We start from the raw sequence: 26,433 nt of genomic DNA, 5'->3' as shown, positions 1-26,433 counted from the left end.
TCTGGTGACCCAAGGCCCGCATACAACGGTGGATGAATTTGAAAGTCATCGCTAGTGGTAGTGTCACCATTGATATCAGCAACCGCGAAAACTATGGATTTGACAGTAATATCGGCATTTTGGATTACTTGTACGTTTCGGCATCCCCCCCCCCGTTGACCCACGGCCCGTAGCCGGATACGGTGAATTTGGAAGTTAATGCGATCGGAGTTTCACCATTGATCTCAGCGACCGCGAAAACTATGAAATCGACACTGATATCGGTCATTTTCTACTACTTTTACATGTCCCGGTAAACGCCCCCCTGAGACCCCCTGGTTCGAAGTTTTTCGAAAAAGCTTTGCCTTGGTGTGGGACCTGGACCAAGGTATCTTTGACCAAAATTTGGTAACTCTCGGTCGACTTGTCTGGTCCCCAGGACGGTACCGGTAAACGTCCCCTGGAGACCCCCTAGTAAGGAATTTTTAAAAAAGCTCTTCGTCTTGGTCTGGGGCCTAGACCAAGCTACCCGTGACCAAATTTTGAAAAGTTTCGGTCCACTCGTCTCGTCCACAGGTCGCACAAAGATAGACAGATAGACACACGAACAAACTCTATTTTATTTATATTAGAAAGGTAAGATCCGCCGTTATTGTATTAGTGCGGTGCTTGAGCTATTGATCGTAAAAATTCAAACTCCGATGAGTGATAATTTTATAGGCTTGTTTTATTACAAGTTTAAACTCTTTAGTCAGTAGAGAAAAGGGCGTGAATCATAGGTCAGAGTTGATGACAATGGGTTTTGGTGGGTCTGTGGGTCGCAGTGGGTAAGAGTGGTTTATGGTGGGTGGTGGGTCAGAGTGGGTCACGGTGGGTCGTAGGTCACGACGGGTGGTGAGTCAATTGGTCGTGGCTAAAGTTTTCATTGCCCCACGCACTCTCTGAACTACAGTGTTGAAAATTAATCAGTGAAAATCAATTGCAATTGATCAATCAATTGAAAGTAATTGATGTGGAAATCAATTGCAATTGAATCAATTGCCAATTAATTTCAATTGCAATTGAATTACAGAATTCAATTGCAATTACTTTCCACTGCAATTACTTTCAATCAATTGATCAATTGCAATTGATTCTCCTTTTTTAATGGCCAACTGCAATTAACAATTAACCATTACTTATTTCAATTGTTAATTGCAATTAACAATTAAATTTACAGATTAATTGTTAATTGTTAATTCAATTGAAATTTGCCCAACACTGACTGTATAGTGGGAGAGGCAGGAGCTCTTGGGGACACCGGCAGAAATAGGTTTTGTTGAGGAAAATACTGAATGAAAGCGAACGGAAAATGTAAGTAGAACAGGATCTCCGAAAGCCATTGCTGCTGAGTACAACATACAACATACTACTGTTTGACATAAAAGTGAAAGAAAATCAATTTCGACGCCTACACTGGATTATAAAATAAACCAAAATTATGTTTGCTGTATCTTGTACTGAACTTGTGCGCAATCTGTATTATTATATACGAAGTTTGTGACAAAATCCGTACTGTATCCCATGGCGTACGTAACAGAGGGATTTCAGGATGTTGATCATCTTAAACAAAATACAGAGCGTTCAAAAAGTCTCTATACACCTGAATCGTGGCAAGTCACAGTCGCTTTCAAAGTTACATGAAATAAAATTTTATGCGAAGGTTTGCAACACTGCTATATTATCGCCTTGCGTGAAGTTCCTTTCTTAGATTCCAGTCGGCAAAGTGACGTTGAAGTGATTGTTGCATCTAGTTAGCGGTCTCTGAAACAATGGTGTTAACTTTGGAACAACGAATATTCCTGGTTGAACATGTGTTCCGTGAACAAGGTGAGTACAAACAGACAGTCAAAGATAAGTTTGCAGCTAGGTTTCCGGATACACCTGTTCCGAATCGTCACACTGTAAGGGCACTGATCGATACATTTAGAGACATTGGAACGGTAATGGACTACGATCAAAGTGGTAGACCGTCAGTGCTCGATGAAGAAAAAGTGCTACTCATATCGGATGCAATGCAACGTAGCCCCCCATAAACCACTTCGAAAACTTGCCCAGGAAGAAGCAATAAGTGTTGGTACGGCACAAAAGACGGTTCGTAAGAAACTGCGTCTTATCCCGTATAAGGTGGGAGCGGTGCAGCAGTTACTTCCTCCCGACAGTGTAAAACGAGTGCAGTATTGTGAATGGTTTACACGGTTTGTTATGGACAAGTCTGACGATGTTTTGGATAATGGTTTTCTTACTGATGAGGCCTGGTTCCATTTATCAGGTTACGTCAATGCCCAGAACTCACGTTTGTGGTGTGCAGAAAACCCACATGTCATACATGAAGTTCCTCTGCATGACCAGGTAGGGGTGTTGATTGCAATATCCAGAAGAAGAATAGTCGGCCCCATATTTTTCAGACAAACAATAGATTCAACTCGTTATTGTGAAATTATTCACCAGTTCATGAGAGAACTAACGGAAGACGAAATTTGTAATGCTTGGATACAACAAGATTGCGCTACAGCACATACAGCTCGCCAATCCATGAGATTACTGCAAGAGGTTTTTGGAGATCGAATAATTTAAAAGGGATTGTGGCCACCTCGGTCTCCTGACTTGTCTCCTCCGGATTTTTACTTCTGGGGTTATGCAAAGAATTCTGTTTATAAAGGGAACCCACACACGCTACAAGAACTCGAAACAGCTATTCGAGATTTTGCTCAAAGCATTTCACATGAACAACTTGTGAGAGTATTTGAGAACAAGAAGAAACGTGTGCAAGCATGTTTGGGGGCTCATGGGGGACATTTCCAACATTTGCTGTGAAAATGTGTGTTAAAATGTGTGTGTATATGCTACGCCCTGTACATAGAGCTTTTATGCCATAAAATTAATAAATTTTGAGTAAAATAATTTTTTCGTTGCTTTGAATATGTGACAATTCAGGTGTATAGAGACTTTTTGAACGCTCTGTATTATCAAACATTTCCCATATTTAGTTATTTATACAAATATTGCGTGTTTCCCGAAGCGGTACGAGCTTGAGAAGCTAGCCCACATCTTGACGAAATTCTGTGTACGCCACTCGCTGTGCCAGTTTGTATTAAATTGTATTTGCAGTATCATGTAAATACAGACATGTAAGATAATGTAAATTCAAAAATTTTAAACGCTCCCTGATGTGGCACTGCTTCGTGCAGTGAATGGTCGGATTAACGAGAATGTAATGTAATAGAGTAATGAAAAGACATCCTTCATATATACAGGGTAGGTGCGTTAAAAATACAAAATTATTATTTTTCTTTTTAGATTGACGCATTGAAAAAAGAAATAATAGAGAACAAAGATAAAGAAGAAGATGAAATGAAAGAGTCAGATGAAACAAATGAAAATAAAGACACAGACGAACTACAAATAGATGTGGAAGAATCCAAAGAACCCAAAGAAGAAGAAAGTAAATCGAATGCTGAAGTTGCTGAAGCCAAGGAGCAGACTACGAAGGAACAAAGTAAATCTACGAAACAAGGAGAAAGCAAGTGAGTTTTGTTTCATAGTTTAAAACTATTTTAGGCTCCTAAACTATGTGAATTCAATAGTCAAACTTCAATACAACTACTGGTTATAATAGAATAATAAGATTAAAGATAGAACCTATTCCTCGTACACGGAATCCATATAAAAAAAAGTCATTTCCTCCTATGTCCTACTGTTTCAACTCTGTGACAGTCAAGTTTGAAACCAAAAATATTTAATTTCAACCATTTGCGGTTTAAATAGAGGGTGAAGGGAGGTGATAGAATATATTCTTAGGACGCTGAATCGACTGCAAAAATTCATTTCTCGATATCTCGCACAGATTTTGCTCTATGAAAATCAATATTGAAACAAGAAATACTTGAAAATTCAGCCACTTCCGGTTGTAGGTTGTAGTGACATATATACAGGGGTGCCCACAAGGGGGGGCTATGACGCAAACTGCGTCATTGAAATATTGTGGGGGGGTTAAAAATCCATATAAATATGTTTGATGGGGGGGGGGTAAAATTAATCGAAAAGAAGATTTTTTTCATGGAAAAACACCTACGGATAGACAATTGGGGGGGGGGTGCGTCATGGACATAAGGGGGGGTGGGCACCACTGATATATATATATATATATATATATATATATATATATATATATATATATATATATATATATATATATATATATATTACAAAAACAGTTTGTCCTATCTATTATTGCTTTTAATCCATACATAAATGTTGAAACAGAAAATAGTTAAGTTTAACCATTTCTGCCTTGTATAGAGGATTAATGGAAAACATGAAACCTTCTCTCGGCAGGGGCGGATCCAGGACGGACTTCTGGGGGGGGCGGTGGATTGTAATACTGCTATTTACAGCACTTTCAGGAACTCCAAACAATAGGATGGGTTTCATTTATATATAAAATAAGAAAGATTCCTCTTCTGGGGGGGCTATCGCCCCGATTGCCCCTCCCTGGATCCGCCCCTGCTCTCGGGAAGCTGAATTGATTGCAAAAAACGCAACTCAATATCTCGTACCGTTTTTTACTCTATAAAAAATAGTATTGAAACCGGACCTAATAGTAAATTTCAACCGATTCCGGTTTCGGTAAAATGTTTTAGGTTGTAGATATGTTTTCTTCACACCCTGAATCAATTGCAGGAAACTTTTTTTTTTTTTTTTTTGGTAATTTTTGTTATATGATGATAAATGTTGAAACCGGAAATGGATAATTTGAACTACTTACGGGTTGAATATAGAGAATTAACGGAAAACATGGAACCTATTCTCGGTAAGCTAAATAGATTGCAAAACATGGCATCTCCATATTTCTTACCCTTTTTGCTCTATAGAAATCAGCATAATAATCGGATGTATTATAATATATGATCCCAATGATAGTAAAATATTGTGCTATAGCTATTAGGATAGTTTTGTTATATAATTTTAAAACAATTTAAGTCAATTTTAAAGTCTCCTATAGCGACCTCTTAAAAGTTTTCTTTTTCCATCTTCTCCAATGTTCCAGTTTTGTTTTCCGAAATTTAGTTGTTTGCCGAACCATACACTTAGATATTTTGAATTAATTTTACACATTCTGTTTTATTATTCCTAATTTTGATCACTGGCGCAAATCCCGGTGGGGATGAGGGGGACATGTCCCCCCAATAATCTCACTTAAAAAGTGCTTTTTGGGATAAGTGTGATGATTTGTGTCCGACTGCCACAAAGGAATGTAAGATGAAATTGTTTCTCTTGGCTTTTCCATTTTTAATGAAAATGAAGGCATGCGACTGTGCGTGACGTAACCTGATATGAAATCTTATATCCTCCTCTCCCTAGACCCTAGCACACGAAGAGTATATAGACTATCCAATGTCAGTAAAACCCATCTTTTCAGTAAATGTGCATTTAATTTATTTGTAGTATCAGCCTAGGCATCTACTCATGTTTCGTAAGCTAACTAACACTATAGCCTATGGAACCCGGAGGTTCAATGCCGCGTTCACAAAAGCTGTCCACTGACTTCTATCCTTAGCCAACTGGATCCAGTTTCTACTTTGTATTCCTATTTTTGCGAGATCCGTCTTAATATTGTCTTCCCATCTGCGCCTATGTCTTCCTAATGCTCGTTTTCCGATTGGTCTTACCGCTAACACTTTGAAAGCGTTCCTAGTTTCTTCTATCCTGGCTATATGTCCTGCCCACCTAAGCCTCCTAGACTTGATGATCCTAACAATGTTTGGTAAGCCGTATAATTTACGTAGTTCCTAGTTATGAAGTTTCCGCCATTCCCCATTCCCGTTCCTCTTGGGTCAGAATATTTGTCTGAGCATCTTGTTCTCAAATACTTTCAGCCTATGTTCTTCCCTCAGAGTAAGCGACCATGTTTCGAAACCATACAGATCAACAGGTATGATTATCGTTTTATAGAGTCTATTTTAAGCTTCAAATTTCTCTACAGAATTCGTGACGACAAGAGATTTTGAACTGAATAATAACACACGAATTCCCTGTTTTCAATCGACATTTAATTTATTCGTAAATATGATTTTCGTCTGTTAATATTGATCCTAGATATTTGAATTTATCCACTTCATCAAAAGTATTATTTAATATTTTACGCATTCATAATTTGCCGTATTACAGTCCCGACGCACTTCCATGTATTTAGTTTTCTATGCATTTACTTCTAAACCCTTGTCACTGCAAGCGTTTAATAAGACCTCTGTATTTCTTTCTATTGTTCTCTTATCATCCCCTATTAAATTTACATCATCAGCGTACGCGTAACCTGGTGAACACCGTTCAACTCTAGATCCTGGTTGCTATCTTTGATTTTCCTTATAGCGTATTCCAGGACAAAGTTGAATAATAATGGCGACAATGCATCTCCTTGTTTCAGGCCATTCTCGGCGTGAAAGCTCGTGGACAAAAATTTTCTTACCCGGACTTTACTTTGGGATTCATTTAAACATACCTTAATTGATCTAATTAGCTTTTTCGGTATTCCAAATTCTGTAAGAACGTTGTACAGCGGGGGACACTTCTAAATGGTACAGCCATATGGAGATTTACGGCTAAGGTGTACCATTTAGAAGTGTCTCCCGCTGTACAATGTTTCTCTCCTAACCGAGTCGTAAGCCTTTCTAAAATCAATAAATGGTTGATGTACCGGGATACTGAATTCCCACTTCTTTTCGAGTATTTGGCGAATGATAAATATTTGGCCGATGAAATAGTTGATTGATTTCGTCTAAATCCACACTGATAATCTCCAATAATTTCATCTGCGTATGGAGTCAATCTTGCTAATAGAATATTTGAAAGGATTTTATAGGATGTTGACAGAAGAGAGATGCCTCGATAATTATTACAGTCAGTTTTGTCGCCTTTCTTGTGGATTGGAGCAATCATTGATTCTTTCCACTCTTGTGGCAATTCTTCCTTATTGTAGATAAGGAGAATCAGTTTGTGTATCTTGTTCCACAATTTTTCGCCTGCAGCTAAAATTAACTCAGCCGCAATTTTGTTTACATCCGGAGATTCGTGTTTCTTTAATTTCTTTATAGCGATTTCTACTTCTATTCGGTTGGGTTCTGGAATATACGGTTCTGTGGTGTGTATCTCCCTTTCTCCACGCACATTAGTTTTTGGCTGCGTGTTAAGCAAATCGTCAAAGAAATCTTTCCATCTATTTAAAATGCTATCTGTATGAGTGAGAACTGTTCCATGAGCTTTCTTTAATATAAGCACGAGGTTCATAGCCTTTCTTAAATTCGTTGAGAAAGCCCCTTATACATGTCCCGGATGTTTTTTATTTTTACTATTATCCTGAAGTTCCTGAATTTTAGCTTTCAAAAAATCGCGTTTCTTTGTTCTAAAAGTTTTGGAAGTTTCCCACCTGATGTCTACGAAATTTTGTGTAGTTATTTCATTTGGATTTTGTAGCCAACGTAATTTTGCCTGTTTTCTCTTTGATAGTTCGAACCATGGTTTGTTCCTACGTATTTCCTCGTGTCCCAATTTTTCTTTTGAGAGAGGATGCTTCGTAAGCAAAGAAAAGAATTCAATTGCTGAAATATTTTTCTCCATAATCTTAAGGTTATAATCTGTTAATTAAAGAGTATGTGACATGCATCAGATTTCTGTAACGATCCTGTAATGTTATTGAGATTATCATCATTTTGCTCAGAGTATTGTTGCGTCATACATAATTGATATTCTTTCTTCATAGTTTTGGGGAAGTCATTATTTATATTATTATAAAACAATTTTAACGTGGATGCCTAATTAGAAACATAGCAATTATAAATATGCATGTATTCAGATTTCAAAATGTGTTCACGGCAGTGATTTGTAATACTGATATATACTACTACTTCATCTACATCGCCTAATATATAATATACTCTACAACAGTTGATCAGATTCATCTACCGTAATAGGAGTTTCATCTCCCTTCTCTAGAATAAGCCTCAAATCTGCCCACCCCCCAATGTTGAAGACAATTAATGGCGTATTTAGGATTTTGTTTCGAGGGGCTATGCCCAACACAAGGAAGGAAGTAGGCAATTGCCCACCTGAGTTTGAGAATTAAATATATTTTAATTTATGCATAAATTGAAGTTATAATGACAAGAATTGCAGACCGATAAATTCTATATGATATGATACAAAAATTTAGGAGTGAATCGAACCCTTTATTCTATTCATACAAAAAAAGGAACCATCCACTTGGCCTTCCTAATTTCCCGGGCTAATTATTCCCCCGTTTTGATTTTCTTTAATTCAAACATTTCCTTCTTTTAAAAATAATTAAACGATATAATTTCTCCTTTGTTATAATAACTAAGGTCCTGTCATGTTGATATCCGCGCAAGTTGGTGTGGAACACCAGTTTCGCTTATCAACTCCTCTTAGTGTTGGTGTTACTGATGACGGTCGATAAAGTATGATAGGCGAAATGAAAGAAAGTAACGTCAAGAAAAAGAAACAGAAAAGTAGAAAGGACGAAAGAAAGAACAAAAAGGACACAGTTCTTACATGGAATGAAATTTGACAAATACAGTAGCTATTATTTCTGAACAAAAAGCATAAGAAACTGGAAAGTCAATTACATTCTTAGAAATGGTAAGAAGAATTATTGTTGTAACTTACGTGGAATGCGAAAAACTTACAAATTTATTTCGGGGGGAGTTTGAGCCCCATAGCCTCCTAAATATACGCCACTGAAGACAATTCTGCCCTCCTGATCCTTCACAGCATTCTTTTTCAACTTCATAAATATTTTGAACATCGCTTATATATATATATATATATACAGTGGCAGATCCAGGATATGATAAAGGGAGGGGCTAACCATATTTTGCCGCTTTATCCAGTGTAAAACAGGATTGAAGTCTATTTTGTCCAGTGAATACATGAGGGTCAAGAAGGCTATAGCCCCTATAGCTCCCCTTGGATCCGCCCTTGTATATATATGGGAACGGTCTTACCCGTCCCCCCCAATTTTGAATACAGATTTGCGCCGATGATTTTGATTATGGGTTCTGTCTGTAGTGTTTGACCGAATATTGTAACTATCGTTTTGTTAATTGATGAGGTTAATTTATTTTCTATACACCAACTTCTAGCTTTCCTAAGAATGTTTCCTTTTTGTTATAAGAGGCCCCATCACGGCGAAATTAAAATACCGCTAATTTTACAGTAATTATATGATATCTTCAAAAAGATTAAAGATAATGGAAAAGTGAAACAAGAACTCGCTAGACAATATTATTTTACATGAGATACCGTTATCACGACTCACTCATCTGCTTTCGATGTCCAGCCATATACAGGGTGATTTTTTTAAAACTCTCGGATTTCATTTGGGTCTGGAATTTCTAACTTTCATTTGGGTTTAGAACTTCTGAGGTCCAATTTTCATGTGGTTTGTGGCAAATGATCAAGGAAGGATGGGAGATTTATGGGACCATGATTACTGGTTTAAATTCCGGTCACAGCTTAAGAAAAATCTAAAATATTCGCCAGTGTAACTTACAATTGGAATGAGGTGTCGTACGGTGTGGAGATTTGAGTTTTCTTCGTTAGATGGCAACTTCTCCAAGGTCGATAAGAAACAGGACACTGCGCCATTGTATTGGAAATTGTGATCTACAGTTCTGTACTACTGGTGAGTATGGTCAGGACACAATGAGAATAGTGTACTCTTTGGAGCAACATGAGTTGGTCGTTAAAAGTTTTTGGAGAACGGAATCTGTTGTTGATATGCAAAGGGCATTTAGAAACTAATTTACTTCACATTCTGCCCCCAGGAACATAATATGTCGCTAGTGAATAAATTGGAAGAAACAGGATCGCCTCTGAGTGAGACAGGGAAGCATCAGCCCCTGCAAGCGGGAGTTGTGGAAGATGTCAGTTATCGACTCCTTAGGTCACCCAAGAAACATCTCCGTCGTTTGTCGCAAGCAACCGGCTGTAGCTATTCAACATGTGACTTATGAATGGTATCGCTTACACTTAATTTGTATTCTGCAATTTCCCTTCAAAAATCCAAAACATCATTCCAATTGTAAGGTACACTGGCAAATATTTGCAGTTTTTCTTGAGGCGTGATCGTTATTACCTCGGATGAATTTAAACCAGTAAACATAGTCCCATAAATCTTCCATCCTTCTTTGATCATTTGCCACAAACCGCATGAAAATTGGACTTCAGATAGAAATTCTAGACCCAAATGAAATCCGTGAGTTTTAAAAGAATCACACTTTTGAAAATCGGCATTTATTTTCACCTTTATAAATAGCTGCAAACGGAAAACTATTAGGTGACTCGTGATAACGGTACCTCATCAAAATAATATCGTCTAGCGCACTCTTGTTCCACATTTCGATTATCTTTAATCTATTTGAAGATATCATATAATTACTATAAAATTAGCGGTATTTTAATTTCGCACTGATTAGGCCTCTTAAGGAAGCTGTCATCACAAATGCTAAATCGTCCCCATACCCCACTATCCCTAATATTTCTTTAAGGTTGTTGGTTTCTTTAAGCATGGTTGGAATATAATCTCCTACATTGTAGAACCATAATTGAACCTTTGGGTGGGTAATCTTTAGTACATATTGTTGTTATATCCGTTCCTGTTCATTTTAGAGTAATTTTGCTGTCGATATAGTACTTTTGTGGTTAATGGAACTTGTGTCTCTCCTACAGGTATATCACTTGCTTTTTTCTAGCAGTGGCTTACTCCGCTGGTATTGGAGGAACAGCTACCATCATTGGAACTGGTACTAACTTAGTGTTCATGGGGCAGTTTTCAAAGTGAGTATTTCATTACAGGATTTCTTTGCTGATTTTCGCCTATAAATAGCATTACACTGTTTACATATATATATATATATATATATATATATATATGGGGTGAGGCAAAAAGATGTTAGCATTAAATGCGTGTTCTATATACCATGGCCTGCAAATATTCCACTGAGGAACGAAGGAAATAGCGGCCTGGATGGAGGGTTTTCAGTCTCCAAGTGTCGTACAAGAATAATTCACGGCCTGGACCGGACGGGACGCACTTTGCGCCTGTCAATTGGTAGGAGCTACGAGAAGTTTGTAAGGACGGCGTCCGTTCAAGATGATTGCAAGAAAAACAATGGTAGAAAGAGTTCCGTCCGAACTGAAGAGAATATCATTCTCGTCCAGGGAGCGGTAGTAGCCAGCCAGCTCAACGAAATCCTCGCGCAGACTTTCTCTAGAGACTAACATTTCTCTAAGGTCAGTGGTTAGAATGTTACACCGTGATTTAGGAATGAAGCCATACCACTTGCAGATTGTGTAGCATTTCACAAACGCGGACAAGGAAGCACGTGTGAATGCTGCAGAAATTATATTAAAAATGGTGTGCATCGAGCCGGACGAGCATGCCTTCTGATGAAGCAACATTCCACATCAGCGGTAAACACAACTGTGTCATCTGGGCGACTGAGCAGTGAGCACCCGCAGGAATTTCGCGATCACATGCGGGATTCCTCACAAGGTGAACATTTGGTGTGCAGTGAGAAAATTTGGAGTGATTGGATCCTTCTTTTTTTAAGAAGAGACCGTCAGGGGAGAGAATTACCTTGTCATGCTAAGCACGTTCATGGAGGAGAACGCGCCACTTGCCATTCTGCAGCGAGGGTACTTTTAGCAAGACGGCACCCTTGCCCATTACAGGCAGATGGTTCGGGATTACCTGAACTACACGGGGGTAAACGTTGGATTGGAAGAGGTAGTCTCCTCCCATTCCAGCACGTTCTCCGACATGACGCCATGTGATTTTTGGTTGTGAGACATGGTCAAGGATCGTACGTATGCCAGCAAACCTAGCAACTTGGACGACCTGAAGCACCGCATCACTCAGGTCATCGCTGCTATCCCTGCCCAAATTGCTCAGAGGGCTATACAATCAACAATGGACAGATTCCGTAAGTGCATTGAGCGGAATGGGTGCCAAATTGAAGCCCTGTAACCAAATCCTTGCCTTATAATTTAACGTAAGTAAACTCTCATTTAATGTTACCATCTTTTTACCTCACCCTGTATATACTGCTTGACAATGTCAAAGAAACGAACATGCACCAGTAGAGACAAAGATGTTCCGTAAGCGTTGTTAATACGAACAGACTGCTGCGCTGAGTGAAAATGATGTGCTCACGAGATGCAATCAAACACACTAAAGGCCGTTGTCAGTTCAATATCTTCATGCAAAGTGAATAGTATGTTAGAAGGTGGCAGGAAAGGTAATATAAGTGATTATGTTCGTGGCTTGAAGCAGGTCAAAATGCCACAGAGGTTCCTAAGTGTAGGACCTTTTTCCGACTTGAAGAAGTGAGTGTTACAAGAGAAAGAGCCACGCATGTGGACGATGGACGTTGTGAAAGATGTACAACAATTGGACAGGATCGGTAGCTAGACCAGTTGACAAAAAGGAACTGATCTGCCATTCCAGTCCAGGATGAGTGTTGAATTTTCGCTGTCAGCATTTTCAAGACCAGGGTTAGGAGAGATATTTGTGTAGGGATAGGTGTATGGAAATTAAATGTTTACACTAGAAACTAAAAACATATAGTTTCTCTATATAATACACATCTTAAATGTTTCTTCTTGAGAGGTTAATATCGACGGTGAAGGTTTCAATAATGTTATTCCAACTTCTATCCAAAGTGCCCATGTCTAAATTTAATTTTGGATCCCCCGTTTGAATGAAAAAAAGACTCGTATACCTGCTTTTCTACGAATGATGAAGATTTCTTGATTAATTTTAATTTATTGATATTGTACTTTGAGTTTACACATAAGATTGCTCTTTAAGTTCTGCACATTTCAATGAATGATTTTATATTAACGAATATTTACACAGTTACTGGATGGTGTGTTGAATAAAACAGAATATTGCCTTCCAGTTTTAAAACTATCAGTAAAACTCAGACTATAAGGCTGAAATTTCATTGACTTGTAAGAATAGTCATAGAAAATTACTCCATCCATTAAATATTGAAATAACACACCTATCTTCAAACCGAGGTGTCATTTATTGATTGTGATATTTAGTATAGAAGCTGTAACATTCAAAACAAAAACTAAACCCCTTGCAATTTATGGAAAAATGTATTGTCTGAAATGGTTCAGAGGACTCATCAAAGTCCTATTTTCTAACATTTTGCAAAACATAAATCAAAGAATAATGTTAATTACATATGCTTACCGTGTAATAATGTATGTTGTCGATATGTACCCCATTGTCAAAAAATACACATTTAAGTAAATTATAATCTCGTAGATTTAAAGCACAACTGAACAGTTTTTTTTTTTTTTTTTTTTTTTTAAATCTAAGATATATGTTTTAAGAAATGAGAAAGAGGTAGCGTTAATGGTGATCTTTGTAAAAGTTGTAAATAAGGTTTAGTAATCATAATCATAATAGTACAGTTTACAATCATAATAAATACAAATATAACATCTCTATTGTAAGGTTTCACGTGTTTTCACACCACGTTAGATACAACCATGTGTTTCTGCACCACGTGCTAGACGTAAACACTCCACAGATGACTTCCACAAAGAGGGCATTGTCCACCATCGCAAACGGTCGGTAAGGGACGAAGATCATCGAAGGTAGCCGAAATTTTAGGATAAAAAAGGAGAGCACACCACAGAAGACATCAATCTCGCCCCGTTGATCAAACCATGAACTCTCTAAGACACCCGGTCATTGAGAATTCCAACTCCCCTCTCTAAGACGTTCGGTCATTGAGAGGCCCCTATCTAATAGTCCTAAGACGCATGGTCATTGCGCTCTTATAAACTTCAACAAGCCTCCAAAGTAATTAGAGGCATTTCTACTTATTTGTAATATCTTTTATTCAAGAGGAAAACTTTTATAATACAAAGTGATAGGAAAGTCCAAACTCCCGTGTACTATTTTTTGCTCTATTCTATAGACAGAAAACTTTTCAATATATAGAGATATTTTTTGATATTTGTGAAGAGAGTAGCTTAATTGTTGGGTTGAGTGGGTACAAATAGTTGACCCTGCTTACTATATGCCTCTCACAGCATTTTTTTACACATAAACGAAGAATTGAAGGGGTAAGGGGAAAAAAAAAGAAGGAATATCACAAAACTGTATTTTCGAGAAAACTGTATTTTAATATTGAAAATCGCTTACAAAATGAACAGGATTAGTCAATTCTTTTGCCTCTTTCCTTGGACATTTCTACATCTGCGTATGCAAGGCATATACAGTCAAATAGTACCAAGAGTCATCAACAGATAGGGCAAAGCAGCCGTTAAAGCACACACGTGGACATTCCTTCCTCTTACCCTTCAATTGGAAGATTAAGTACTTATAATAAAATACATATTGAAGATCAAGGTCCGTCAGAAAGAACCAAGTGGTGAAAGTTTTCTCTGGTTTGCTTTATCCACCTCTATAACAAACTTAAAACTTTGTTCTAGTATGCTTGTATCGAAACGGAAATAATTTCTGAGGTAATAAAGATGTAAAGAACGTCAAGTATTTGACGAAAGTTCTTATCTCAAAATCTCACTTTTGCAGATATAAAGAAAGAAATAATAATTACGTAGACACAGTGTTCGAAGTGGGGGGAAAAAAAGCAGAGGCGGTATGTTTTATTATGATTTTCACTCAGCATACCGGCTATTTAAATATTGTCTTGATCACTGAAAAACCAGAGACTGTGGGCCTTATGCAGAGTCATTCTGAAGCGTGATTAGTGCCATACTAAGGAGTTCGACTAACATATGTTTCCTGCAGTACTCAGGGTTTTAGTATGTCGCTAATCAAAATTCAAAACGACTCTGCATAAGGCGGTGTATGTCCTCATTACAGAAAAACCAGAGGCGGTGTGGCATACCACCGCATACCGTCTCACTTCGACCACTGCGTAGACAGGAAAACAGTTGAATGTGTAATATCTCGTCACCTATTCCAGATAATAATTATGTGGAATTATTGATCATTTATTACATATTTAACTTTCCCCCCCCCCCTACGCAATTATATATCTTTCTTTATGTTTGAAAAAGTCAGATTTTCAGATACGACCAGGCCCGTATCGAGGACGTCTAGGGGGGGCCGGTCCCCCTAAATTTTTGCTGCCCCCTAAAATTTGCACGGCAGTCTTGCAAATGAACTATAATATGGTGATGAACTATAATATGGTTAGATCGGCCCACCCCTAAATTCAGCCGGGCTTCCCTACATTTTTGGGCTGTCTACCGGGCTGGACACGATCGTTCGTCAAATAGTTGACGTGTTGCACCGATAAGCCACACGAATACGATGTTATTCCACTATCTGCAATGAAAAACAAAATATTATATTTTTATAACTCATTACATGTTTCAGGTTTTATCCAGCTTCAGATGATCTAAATTTCGGTAGTTGGATAGCCCTCGCTATGCCTGGAATGTTGATCAACATGGTGCTTACTTTCTTATTTCTTCAGCTACGATATTTCGGATTTTCTGGGTATGTTACTAAATATTAATGTCATGGTTACTCAAACAGAAAGAAAAAAAATTTACTATATTGAAGCTAATCTCCATAAAAATGAAATAAGTGGAAATATTAAACGATAGAAAAGCAGCAAATAAATAATAATATATCATTGTGTAAACTAAATTTCACCATTCTCTTTGTGTTAAGGATGTACAAACCAGTGGCGGGTCTAGCCTGGGGCCAGGGGGTCTGGGCACCTATTTTTTGAGTGGCAAAAATTAATTTAACTATTATTTATATAGTTTTCAAAGTTTAAAATAAACTTATGATATACCTATCATAGTCTGACTTCTGGCTGGTCCCCCAGTTTTTATCTTCTAAATCCGTCTCTGGCACAAACGAATTCAGCTCCTCTTTGTTATTGAACTTTCCTTGTGCCCCAGTGAATTGTTTGTTTGAAGAAAATTACTGGTATTTTAGTTTCAGTATGGACTTACTTAATAAAGGTAGGATAATATAATTATAGCAGACATTAAATAAAGCTATTCCAAATAGACATTTTTAATGGTCTAGCACAGGATTTCTCAATCTGGGAGCCGCAACAAAACATAGGTCTACTAAACATTTTCAACACGTGCAGAGTTGTTTAAAAATCAATTTAAATGAAAGAGGTACGATATGAATCTAATGAGAACTGCATATTGAAATACCAGAAAAATACAAATGCAACAAAACCTGCATTTTGAAATACAATTAAAATTGAAAGCTAATGAGGTACCTGAGCATGGTTTGATTTTACTAGTGCGGCAACGTCCGGTTCAATCTTCGTGACGCACATTATCAAGTTATTTAAAATACTCAATTACTTTTTCAACAATTGTCCAAGTTTTTTTTAAGCAGAATTACAAATCACTTTGTTTTTTATCATATGACCCAAAATTAAGGGAGTTATGAAGTTTTAAAATTTTCAAATGGCCTCCATTTTGAAACAGTATCAATATTTGTTCTGAATGAACTGACTGAGCCTTATGCAGAGTCGTTCTGATGCGAGATTAATGACATACTAAAGATTTCGACTAACATATGTTTCCTGCAGTAGTCAGGCCTTTAGTATGATGCATACGACTCTGCATAAGGCCCACTAAATTTGGTTTTAATCCATTCGCTTTTAGGGAATAAATGGATATCGTGAGATCTCCACAATAGGTAGGGTCCGCGGTGGCTCAGTGGTAGAGCGTTCACCTCTGGTGAGCGTGTTCGTGGGTTTCCTCGGAGTTCTCCCTTTCCTCCCACTTTCTTCAATCCACCATTTCATTCATTACTCATCTTCACCGTCTCCTTTAGCCTAACTGGCATAAACGTGGGACGTAAAACTCAAAGATTTCATTTCATTTTCTCCACAATAGGTATATTAAAAATCTCATATAAGCTTGTTACAAACCAGAAATTATAAGGGGGTCCCTGGCAAGAGGATGTGATAAAATGGGGGCCGTGATAGAAATTAGGTTGAGAACCAATGATCTAGCATCAACGTTCTACACTGACTTTACACCATTAGCTATTCAAACGCTGTACCAGTCCAAGTGCTGTACAATGCACTAACAATAAATAAATAAATAAGTTCATAATGAGGGAGAGACAGAGAAACAGGAAAAAGCTTTGAAACCAGCACAATGCCATCTCTGTTCGCATATTGATGAATAGATGACGCTGTCACTTCAAGTAGTGATGAATTAATTGGAATTACAATCAATTAATTGCAATTAACTCATTAATTGCAAACAATTGATTGCAATAAAAAATTATTAATCAATTGGAATGTAACTTATTCCAATTGACTAATCGTGAATAACTAATTGTAATCAATGAATTGCAATCAATTAATTGTGATTAACTATTTGTAAACAATTAATTGCAATTAACTCAATCGGCAGTATTAACTTTAATCAGGGTACACTATGGGAAGGTAGTACCTTCTAGCCCAAAATGTTGTGTGTCTGAACTGGTTAGTTCTGCTGTAGATGTTACTAACTAGGTAAGTCTGCGCGCGCTTATTAATAGCTTTTCCTCATTCACTTTCAATACTAAACTTCAAAATCCTGTAACGTCTTCCCCGTGTGCACTTCCACCTGAAATTTTGTATTTAGGCATAATTGACCAGTCTAAACCAGTGGTTCCCAACAAGTGTGTCGCGCATCCCCGAGGGCTTGTCGCGAAACTTTAGAATTTAATTTATCAATTAATTAAAAACAATTTTGAGACAGACTGTACCAGTCAAGGCCTCCAACGGCAGCAGCAACGCCCAGTACTATCTATCACCAGTTACAAAACCAACGAGGAGCAACGAGGATTTACGAAGATATTATATAAAAGACACCGCACAGTCTGTGGGCTGCGTCTGAACACCGATATTGCCTCCTTCTCTTGGCTGCGTCTGGGTCCAGAGCTTCCTTCCACGACCCCTGGACTGCGTCTAGACTTTCAGATTTCCTACTTTCTCTTAGCTGCATCTGGATCCTGAGAGCTTCCTACCACAACTTCTGAGCTGTGTCTGGACCCTGAGATTTCCTACCTTCTCTTGGCTGTGTCTGGATCCTGAAAGCTTCATATCCTAATCTCTTGTCTGCGTCTGAGTCCTGATACCTTCCTATCATAACCTCTTGTCTGCGTTTGGGTCCTGATACCTTCCCATCATAGTCTCTGGGCTGCGTCTGGACACTGGAATTGTCTAACTTCTCTTGGCTACGTCTGGGTCCAGAGCTTCCTACCACAACCCTTGGGCTGCGTCTAGACCTTGAGATTTCCTACTTTCTCTTGGCTGCATCTGAGCCCTGAGAAGAACCTAATCCTTTTCTTTTGGTTCATTCTAGACCCCGAGAATTTCTACCACTTTTTTCGCTGCTCTGACCCCTGACATGAGAGACCATACATCGACCTCTTGGTAGCGACTAGCACCTGAAGTTCTCCCAAATATGTCTCTTAGCTGTGACTGGGCCCTGAGGCAATCCTAATCACCTATCATCAAATAAGGAACATTATTGATCTTCGAACAGTCTTCTGTTAAAGTATTATACGATGCTGTATTATAGCGAAATTTTATTATAAACGGTTGTGGTAAAAGTCTAAATCCCGTATATCATTATTTGTCTCTACTAACGTGCTTTCCGCAGAATTTCACAATATATAAAGACGTTTTGGAAAACCAAATTTCTTTAAAATATGACTTTTTCAGAAAATTTTCTGCATAAAAGTTGATCCTTAAGTGGTAAATCAAATGTTTATTTTTATTTTCTTACATTCTGCTAAATTCTAATGTGATTTTTTTAATACATATACGGAAAGAGTTGAAATTTAACAATAATATTTTTTTTCTTGAATCTGAACAGAAAACACAAAGTGGCATTGACTGAGGAACAGAAGAAGCTAAAGAAGGCGAAAATCAATGAAATTTTGATCGCAGATTTACAGAAGTTAGGACCAATGAAATTTTCCGAGGTTATGGTAGCTCTAGACTTGGCGTTACTTGTTATTTTGTGTTTCTTCATGAAACCGAAATTTATTACTGGCTGGGCTGAGCTGGTCCAGCCGGACAACGCTAAGCTCGTTACGCTTCCAAATGGTGTAACAACGGAGGTGGATATGTAAGTATAATTTATACGTAATGTGTAAAAATTTAGTCCTTTGAGGGAAGTCCCATCGAAAAAAAAATGTATGTATTGTTACAAACTAAGGGCACAAAAGTTACGTAATGTTCTAATTGTTGTATATAGAATTAGAATAATACTAGATAAGTATTCTTCCCACAGGTTGTAGCTACAAAAGTTTAATTTTTACTTTATGAGACATCCTTCTTCTTGGTTTCTCTAAGTCAGGATTCTATCCTTCCTTACAAACGTTGGTAAATTTATTATTAATTCCTTGATATTAATTCCTTGATATTAAGAGAGTAAATAGGAAAACTTTTTTCTATAGTTAGTGTAATTGTGATGAAAATTTCCTCAGGACAAATTCCTTCATGATTTTCCTGTTTCGTGTCCACTTCGCTGCAAATTTTGGTCGGTACTTGGTACAAATTACCTTGATTTTCTTGTTCTTAATCTTTCTTATAATATTTCTTTAACCGCTGTATTGCAATGGAGTCAATCTTCTATTATCCTAGAGCCGCCTTATACTTCACGTAATACTAATTTGAATTTTCCACTCCGGACCTACGAATTTTCCCCCAGAATGCCCGCGTGCCTCCTTCCTTCGTTGTAGTGTAAAATCTACACTTTTTCACTATCTTTGAACATGGGTCTTATGTGTCGTTTGTCGAAAAATTTTATAGCTATTTTATGTGTTGCAAACCATTTTTCTTGCGCTTTTTCTGAGATTTCTTCGAATTCACTTGGATTAGTTGCATTGTCTTTGTACTGGGAAGGAGTGTTCAAAATAGCTGGATGTAGTACTCTTGGCCTGTAAGTTCAAATGGAAAAAATTGAGAGAATACATTTTTAGTAACGTTGTGTGCAAATGTTATCGTTGGTAGAAGTTTTACCGACTGACCTAAATCCTTGTTACACAAAACAGATTTCTACCTTTCTTCAATATTTCAGATGGTCATTTCCGAAATTCCATTTGAGTACTGGCCTTGAATGCTAACAAAATGCATTAGACTGTGCTCCTATCATAGCACATAATTCACTAAACAACCCACCAGTGAAAGCACTAGATTTATTAAGCACAATCTAATTTTTAAAATGTAGTTTAGAATAATCTGATCTTAGAGGAATGATGATAAAAGAAAGACAGTTACATCTGCAACTGATCTTTTTATCATGAGTGTTTTAGATTGTTTTTATAGAGGGAGTTTAAATACGGGCATAAAATTTGAAGTACTCACAAACTACCTGTATAAAAATTGTTGGAGAAATGCCACAGAATCCTGAAACTTAGACATTTGGATAGGGAACATATTTGTTCCTAAGCGAAGTCTTGACCGACTACGGTAGGTCCCATAGTATTGCAGCTATGGACCTTTAAAGTTCATCCTGTCATGTTTTCGACAGCCTATAACTTCGGAAGGAAGCATTTGTACACCTAGGTTGGTCTATACTTTTTGTCTTGTCTTGGTGTCAGGAATCACCTCCCAAACGTTGTTGGTGTTGTTTTGAAACACCCTGTACATATGAAGGAGTTTTGGAAAACCACAGTTCTTAAAGCAAAAAAAAAAAAAAAAGAAAAAGAAAGAAAGAAACAAGAGTGGCAGTCCTACTTATTTTTGTATATTGTTTATTCACTTCTAACATTTTCTGGAACTCAGCGGAATTCTCATATTGTAATTACCTAATTTGAATAGAGCCTTAGGATTATTTAGACTTAAAAATATTGGTTTCAATAAACGATCACTTTTAGCAAATTGAGGTCCCGTCTCTTTTCATAAAATATGAAATTTCTAATTTTGTTTTTTTCAGGAGGATCAAGGACAGCATTGTAGGAACCTTAACATGTCTCTTGCTGTTTATCTTACCATCCAGTTTGCATTTCTTAAACAGAAACGAAGGTATGGGTTTTGAGAGAGTCAGCAATTAAATAACGAAGTAATAGTTTAATTTTAAGATTGAGAAAACAGAAGCAAAATCCATTTCAACAACCTTTTTCAAAATTTTTTAAAAATATAAGCACAGTTGATTTCTATACATTTACAGGGTGGCTAGAAAGTCCGATTACCGCTGATAATAAGTAACATAAACCACTAAGTAGTACAGTCTACGTCTGTATACACAAATCACGCCGACATAACTGTAAATTAAGTAGTTCGTAATGATTATGATGTTTAACGTGATATTGGAACGGTCTCAGTGCTTCCTGGAAGATTGGAGTGAGGTTGACGACCTCTTTGCTTCCTGTGGCTCCCATGAGCATGATCCATGGCTTCAGAGGACTGCACCTGTCTTTAGAAGGGTCCTATGACCATGAATCATGGTCCCTGGCTCCTCAGAAACATTTTTGTTCGTGTACCTGCTATACTTGTTCCCTGGTTTTGCGGGTTCGACTCTAGTATGAAAACCTAGTTGTTAAAATATATTCATGGCCGTAGAAGCTCCCAAACCGTCCAGGCTCCCGTGAAACATGGCCCCTATGTCTTTTAAAAGCTCTCAGAAGCTTTTCTTTTTAGTATGTCCAGCATAGTTATTGTTCCCTGATTTTCTGGGTTCGATTCTAGTTATGAAAAGCTTGTGTTACGACTTGATCCCTATGGTCCCTATAGCCCCTGGCATCTGTAAAGAATTGTACCTGTTAAAATATTGCCCCTGTAAAGAATGGTCCTTGTAGAAAAAGAAATTTTTCTTATGGTCCCTGTAGCCCCTTTTCCTTGTAAAGAATGGTTCCTGTAGCCCTTGGCCCCAGAAGCTTTTTTCCTATGGTACCTGAACAAGAAGAAGTGAATGGTCCCTGTTAAAATATTACCGCTATAAAGACTGGTACCTGTAAAAAAACTTATTTTTTCCTTATCATTTATTTTTTTGTATTATTATTTTTTAATATCTCATAATATTTAACGATCGCTTCCATAGGGAGCTCAGTTTATTCTATTAACAGAACACTCAATGAGTGTGAACGGATAAATTGTTCAGAAAATACTAGAAAGTATAAACATTCTTTCTTCGCTTCGATACGAAAGTCATTTACATAATGCAGAACAGCTATGCTGTGATCATACTGTTTTAGGGATCATTTCATTTATGAAAACTCTGATCAATCTTTGATTGTAATCGAATAAAATTAAAGATGGGGGAAATAAACTTTATTTATGCGGGACTTGCTTTTTGCATATGTTCGCTTCTTGTGGAAGCTTTTGATGCTTGTACTTATACCAGGATGCGGAGCAGTCTTCAGATATGTCTTTCTCTGCTGAATTCAAGAGACTAACTGAGCTTTTCGCGGGCTTTTGGAACGCGGGTGGGTGGAAGTGAAACTTGATGCTCTAGGGTAATGACAATTGGTACATGTTGATGCCGACAGCCAATAGAAAAGAAGACCTGCACCGTGGTGCTTAGGCATCACAGAATGCCGTCGGAGAATAGAAAAGAAGTTTAGCGCCGCTAAGGGTGAACACGTGATTACTTTGTGACTATGAAAATACTTTAAATACGGGTTATAGGGGAATATATATATATATATATATATATATATATATATATAGATAGATAGATAGATAGATAGATAGATACATCATGCAGTCCTTTGAGAAAAAGGAACCTTGCGATGTTAACACTGAAGCATCATCATCTGATGCTGAAACAGAAATATACGAATCATCGTCAGATGAAGAATTTGATATTGACGCAATAGAATCACCAGTGCTAACAGATTCAGAAATCCCAACAACATCTCCACCTGTATTATCAAGAACAACGAGATTTTTGAGTTTAGACTGTTGTTGTGATTGTGTGTTGAAAAGTGGACCAAGAATGTATAAAGAAGGCTATGAAAAAATGGAATTTTAATGATACATTAATATGCGATGGTTGTAGAGAAGGATCTTATCATGATTATGCTCATAATTCTACGAATGTACCCCCAAAGCCATTGGATACCACTGCCTGGAGTATTGTAGTAAGCCTTAGTGTTGTGTTTTACCTGTATGCAAAGATACATATTATCGGAATATTAACAAGAGAAAAATTCTATGAAACATATGTGGAATTATTAAATGATATACGACTATTTCCCGGAATTACTGGATGTTTTAATAAGAAAAGAGAGACGGAAATCTGGCATTCCAGATTGAAAAAAATGTATTCGAATAGTGCTATTGTTTCATGTGTGTTATGTACTGCTCAAAATATTAATGTAAATTATGTATTAAAAACTATAAAAGTAGACTTATGTAATAATAATCCAATTGAATGCGTGAATTGCCAATTAAATATTCATGATTGTGCTCGTCTTCACAATACTGGAACATTTGCAACGAAGTATTTATCTCTTCATAAAACTCTTAGTGAACTCTTTGAAGTGTTTGAACAAGAACATAATGAAATCTCATTTATATGCTTTATGCGTAAAACTTTGATCTTTGGTCTTTTATGATCTTTTAAAAATACAGAATTTGTTGCAAAAATTATACCTTTTTCATTCAGCGCAGAAATGAAATTTCACCATGCGTAAATCATTATATTATTGATATTAAAGGTTTTAAAATGTCTGATAATGAATTTATTATTCTTGAGTTTTGTCTAATCGCATGCGATGATAGAGTAAATTTTCATTGCTTGGTAAAATCACCACTAGAATATAATTTATTAACCTTATATTGGCAAAAGTAAATTGGTTAACATTAAATTTACACGGTTTGCAGTGGAATAGCAAGACTTAGATATACTATATCATTCATACGGAACATTGTATATCAATTATATGCAAAGAATTCAACATTTTATTGTAAAGGTTTAGAGAAATCTCTTTGGATTAAGAGAATATTTGCATTAGATAATGTTATTAAATTAGAAACAAAACATTGTCCTTCATTAAATGAGTTATGTGGAAGCACATTTACTGAATATTGTTCTTTTCACACAAATATTGTAAAGAAATCAGGATGTGCATATCGTAATGCACAACAGTTGAATTATTGGTGGAAATATGAAAGATCAACAGCATTAACTAATGCATTATCAAGATTGCAATGGTTATCTTTGAAATTGTAAATAAAATGCAGGAATGTAATTTTTTAAAATAGTAAAATGAGAAATTGTACATATAATAAAAATTGTATATATAATAAAAATAAAAAATATTTGTTTTCTTTTAAAAAATTTGTTTACATGTGTATAAACTATATTATTATTCTTTTTTCAATTTTTCTTGTTAAACATTTTTAAACACTTTGAAATGATTGAGTGCGAATAATATGATGTAAAAAGAATAAAACAAAAGATCCGCACAACACAGAATCATCGTGCTGATATAGTTGATTATTTGTAAAATATAATTTAGTATTTTTTGATGAAAATTTATTTCCTAGGGAATAGCCATAGCAAGACTATCAATGTAATATCCTTGTTTTTTCTCACCGATGTACACTGGAACCCAATGTGAACCACTTGAATCAGAGGTATCGAGATTAATCACATGTGCAGCAGAAGGTTCTACCATTACAGGAAATCTGTCAATAGGGTAAATTCCAGTAACACTTGCACAAGTCACTTTATCAGTTAGTAACACTTAACAATCCGTCACTATGCATGATTATTTTTAATCGTAGTAGGTATGTAATTATGACTGTTATTCACATGTAAAACATAGTCATACACTTTTACATATTTATTATACAGTAATGCTTCATGAACACTGCACCTATATTGTCCGAAACGATGTTTATTATGCGCACACTTGTGAACGTGAAAGGTTAATGAAGTATACTTTGGACAGTCCATTTGTTCTAAATTTATAACATTTCTTTGAACAATCTCTTGAAGAAAACGCTTTCTGGTTATTCCGTAAGTGCATATGCAGGGGCGTAAATAAGGGCCCCGCAGACCCCGCATTGCAGGGGGGCCTGAAGCCATCAGGGACGCCCCAAAACGTGAAGTGGAACGTAGAGAAGGGGCCCCGCTTCACGATGTCTGCAGGTAGGTCCCCAAGCCTTTAGTTAAGCCATTGTGTATATGCTTCTAGTATTTGAACAATATGTTTGAAGTATTTCCTTAAGATGTGAATACTCTACATTGCCTTCGTGCCACGTAATGTCATATACATTTTCACTTAGGTATTTGTTTATACTTATGATCGGCTCAGATAACTTATTTTAAGAATATGGCGGTTTAGAAATCCAATTTTGGAAAAAGGGAACGTCAGGATACGATGGCTAACTTCTTTAAAATAAACTCATCATCATTATCGTGAAAAGCAGAGAAGTGTACAACCACGCTCGTCATACTCAATTGAATAAATTAGAAGGTGTTATCAGTATAAATATTTCTATTTTGTCTACTTGTGCTAAGGAATACATAATCCATATAACAGGTTCAGTTAAACTTTCTGGAAAAGATACTTTTTTTAATTTACAGAGGAATCACGTAATACATACCAAGTATTATCTTCTAAAGTTTCTGTTGGAGACAGAATAAATGCACACAGAGCACATCCATTTGGATATTCATCAAGAGTAACAGTATGCGACTAATTTTGATAATATATACCAGTACCTGAAATCAAAGTATAGTTACTTAGAAGATATAAATCATTAGTAAAATCAGGGGTGAGGGGGTTGGGAGGAAATGAGTTTGAGCCGACTTGTAATTGCAGTTTGTTAACGTTAAAGTTTCGAAATTCATAGGGATTAAGATGTGATTTCCCATTGAAAGCTGTGTTGGAGATGAAAACAATAAACATGCCTTTAGGAACATAACCCAAGGAGAGATTATCAAAGTTCTAAGACTTGACTTGTGCAGGTATAGTATAAGATCTTGTCTCTACTCTTGTCAGAGGTAACTTGACCGTTTCCGAAACAATTCGCGTATTTAATTGCATAGCTAAATCTGCAGCTACATCAATGCGTACATGAGAATAACTTCCTCTAGTGCAACTTTATAACTAGTATTTTCAGGAGACATTAAACAAAAGTTATCTTTACTTCGGCGTAATTTTACACGTAAACTTACTTTATTGGGAAGCATATGATCTAAACTTACAATATCAGTATGAAGACGTCCGTACATTTCAAAAGATTTATTATTCTTCACCTTAGTAGCACGTTTTTGAAAACCACCATTATATTACACAATTTGTTAAACTGTTTTGCTGCATCTTTATGTCACATGGCACATATTAAATGTGTTTGAGAAGCATCATATGAATAATTTAATAATGTTTCAATGTTAGCACTA

The 26,433-nt window shown here is 36.7% G+C and overlaps 1 protein-coding gene across 5 annotated transcripts in view; it reads left to right on the top strand.

Moving 5' to 3' along the window:
• LOC145692719 (Na(+)/citrate cotransporter-like) overlaps positions 1 to 26,433 on the top strand; it is a 103,813-nt gene that overhangs the window by 39,033 nt on the left and 38,347 nt on the right. For all 5 annotated transcript variants that reach the window (XM_081768139.1, XM_081768135.1, XM_081768138.1 and 2 more), the window contains exons 5-9: positions 3,319 to 3,545; positions 10,765 to 10,872; positions 15,467 to 15,589; positions 18,946 to 19,200; positions 21,013 to 21,101. In XM_081768139.1, the coding sequence (XP_081624265.1) occupies positions 3,319 to 3,545; positions 10,765 to 10,872; positions 15,467 to 15,589; positions 18,946 to 19,200; positions 21,013 to 21,101 (802 nt within the window). The remainder of the gene's footprint in view (positions 1 to 3,318; positions 3,546 to 10,764; positions 10,873 to 15,466; positions 15,590 to 18,945; positions 19,201 to 21,012; positions 21,102 to 26,433) is intronic.

The sequence above is a fragment of the Thermobia domestica genome, chromosome 8 (genome assembly GCF_964235325.1).
Source record: "Thermobia domestica chromosome 8, izTheDome1.hap1.1, whole genome shotgun sequence".
Taxonomy (NCBI): domain Eukaryota; kingdom Metazoa; phylum Arthropoda; class Insecta; order Zygentoma; family Lepismatidae; genus Thermobia; species Thermobia domestica.
Note: the sequence above shows the minus strand (reverse complement) of the source record. Positions and strands in the feature narration are given on the sequence as shown.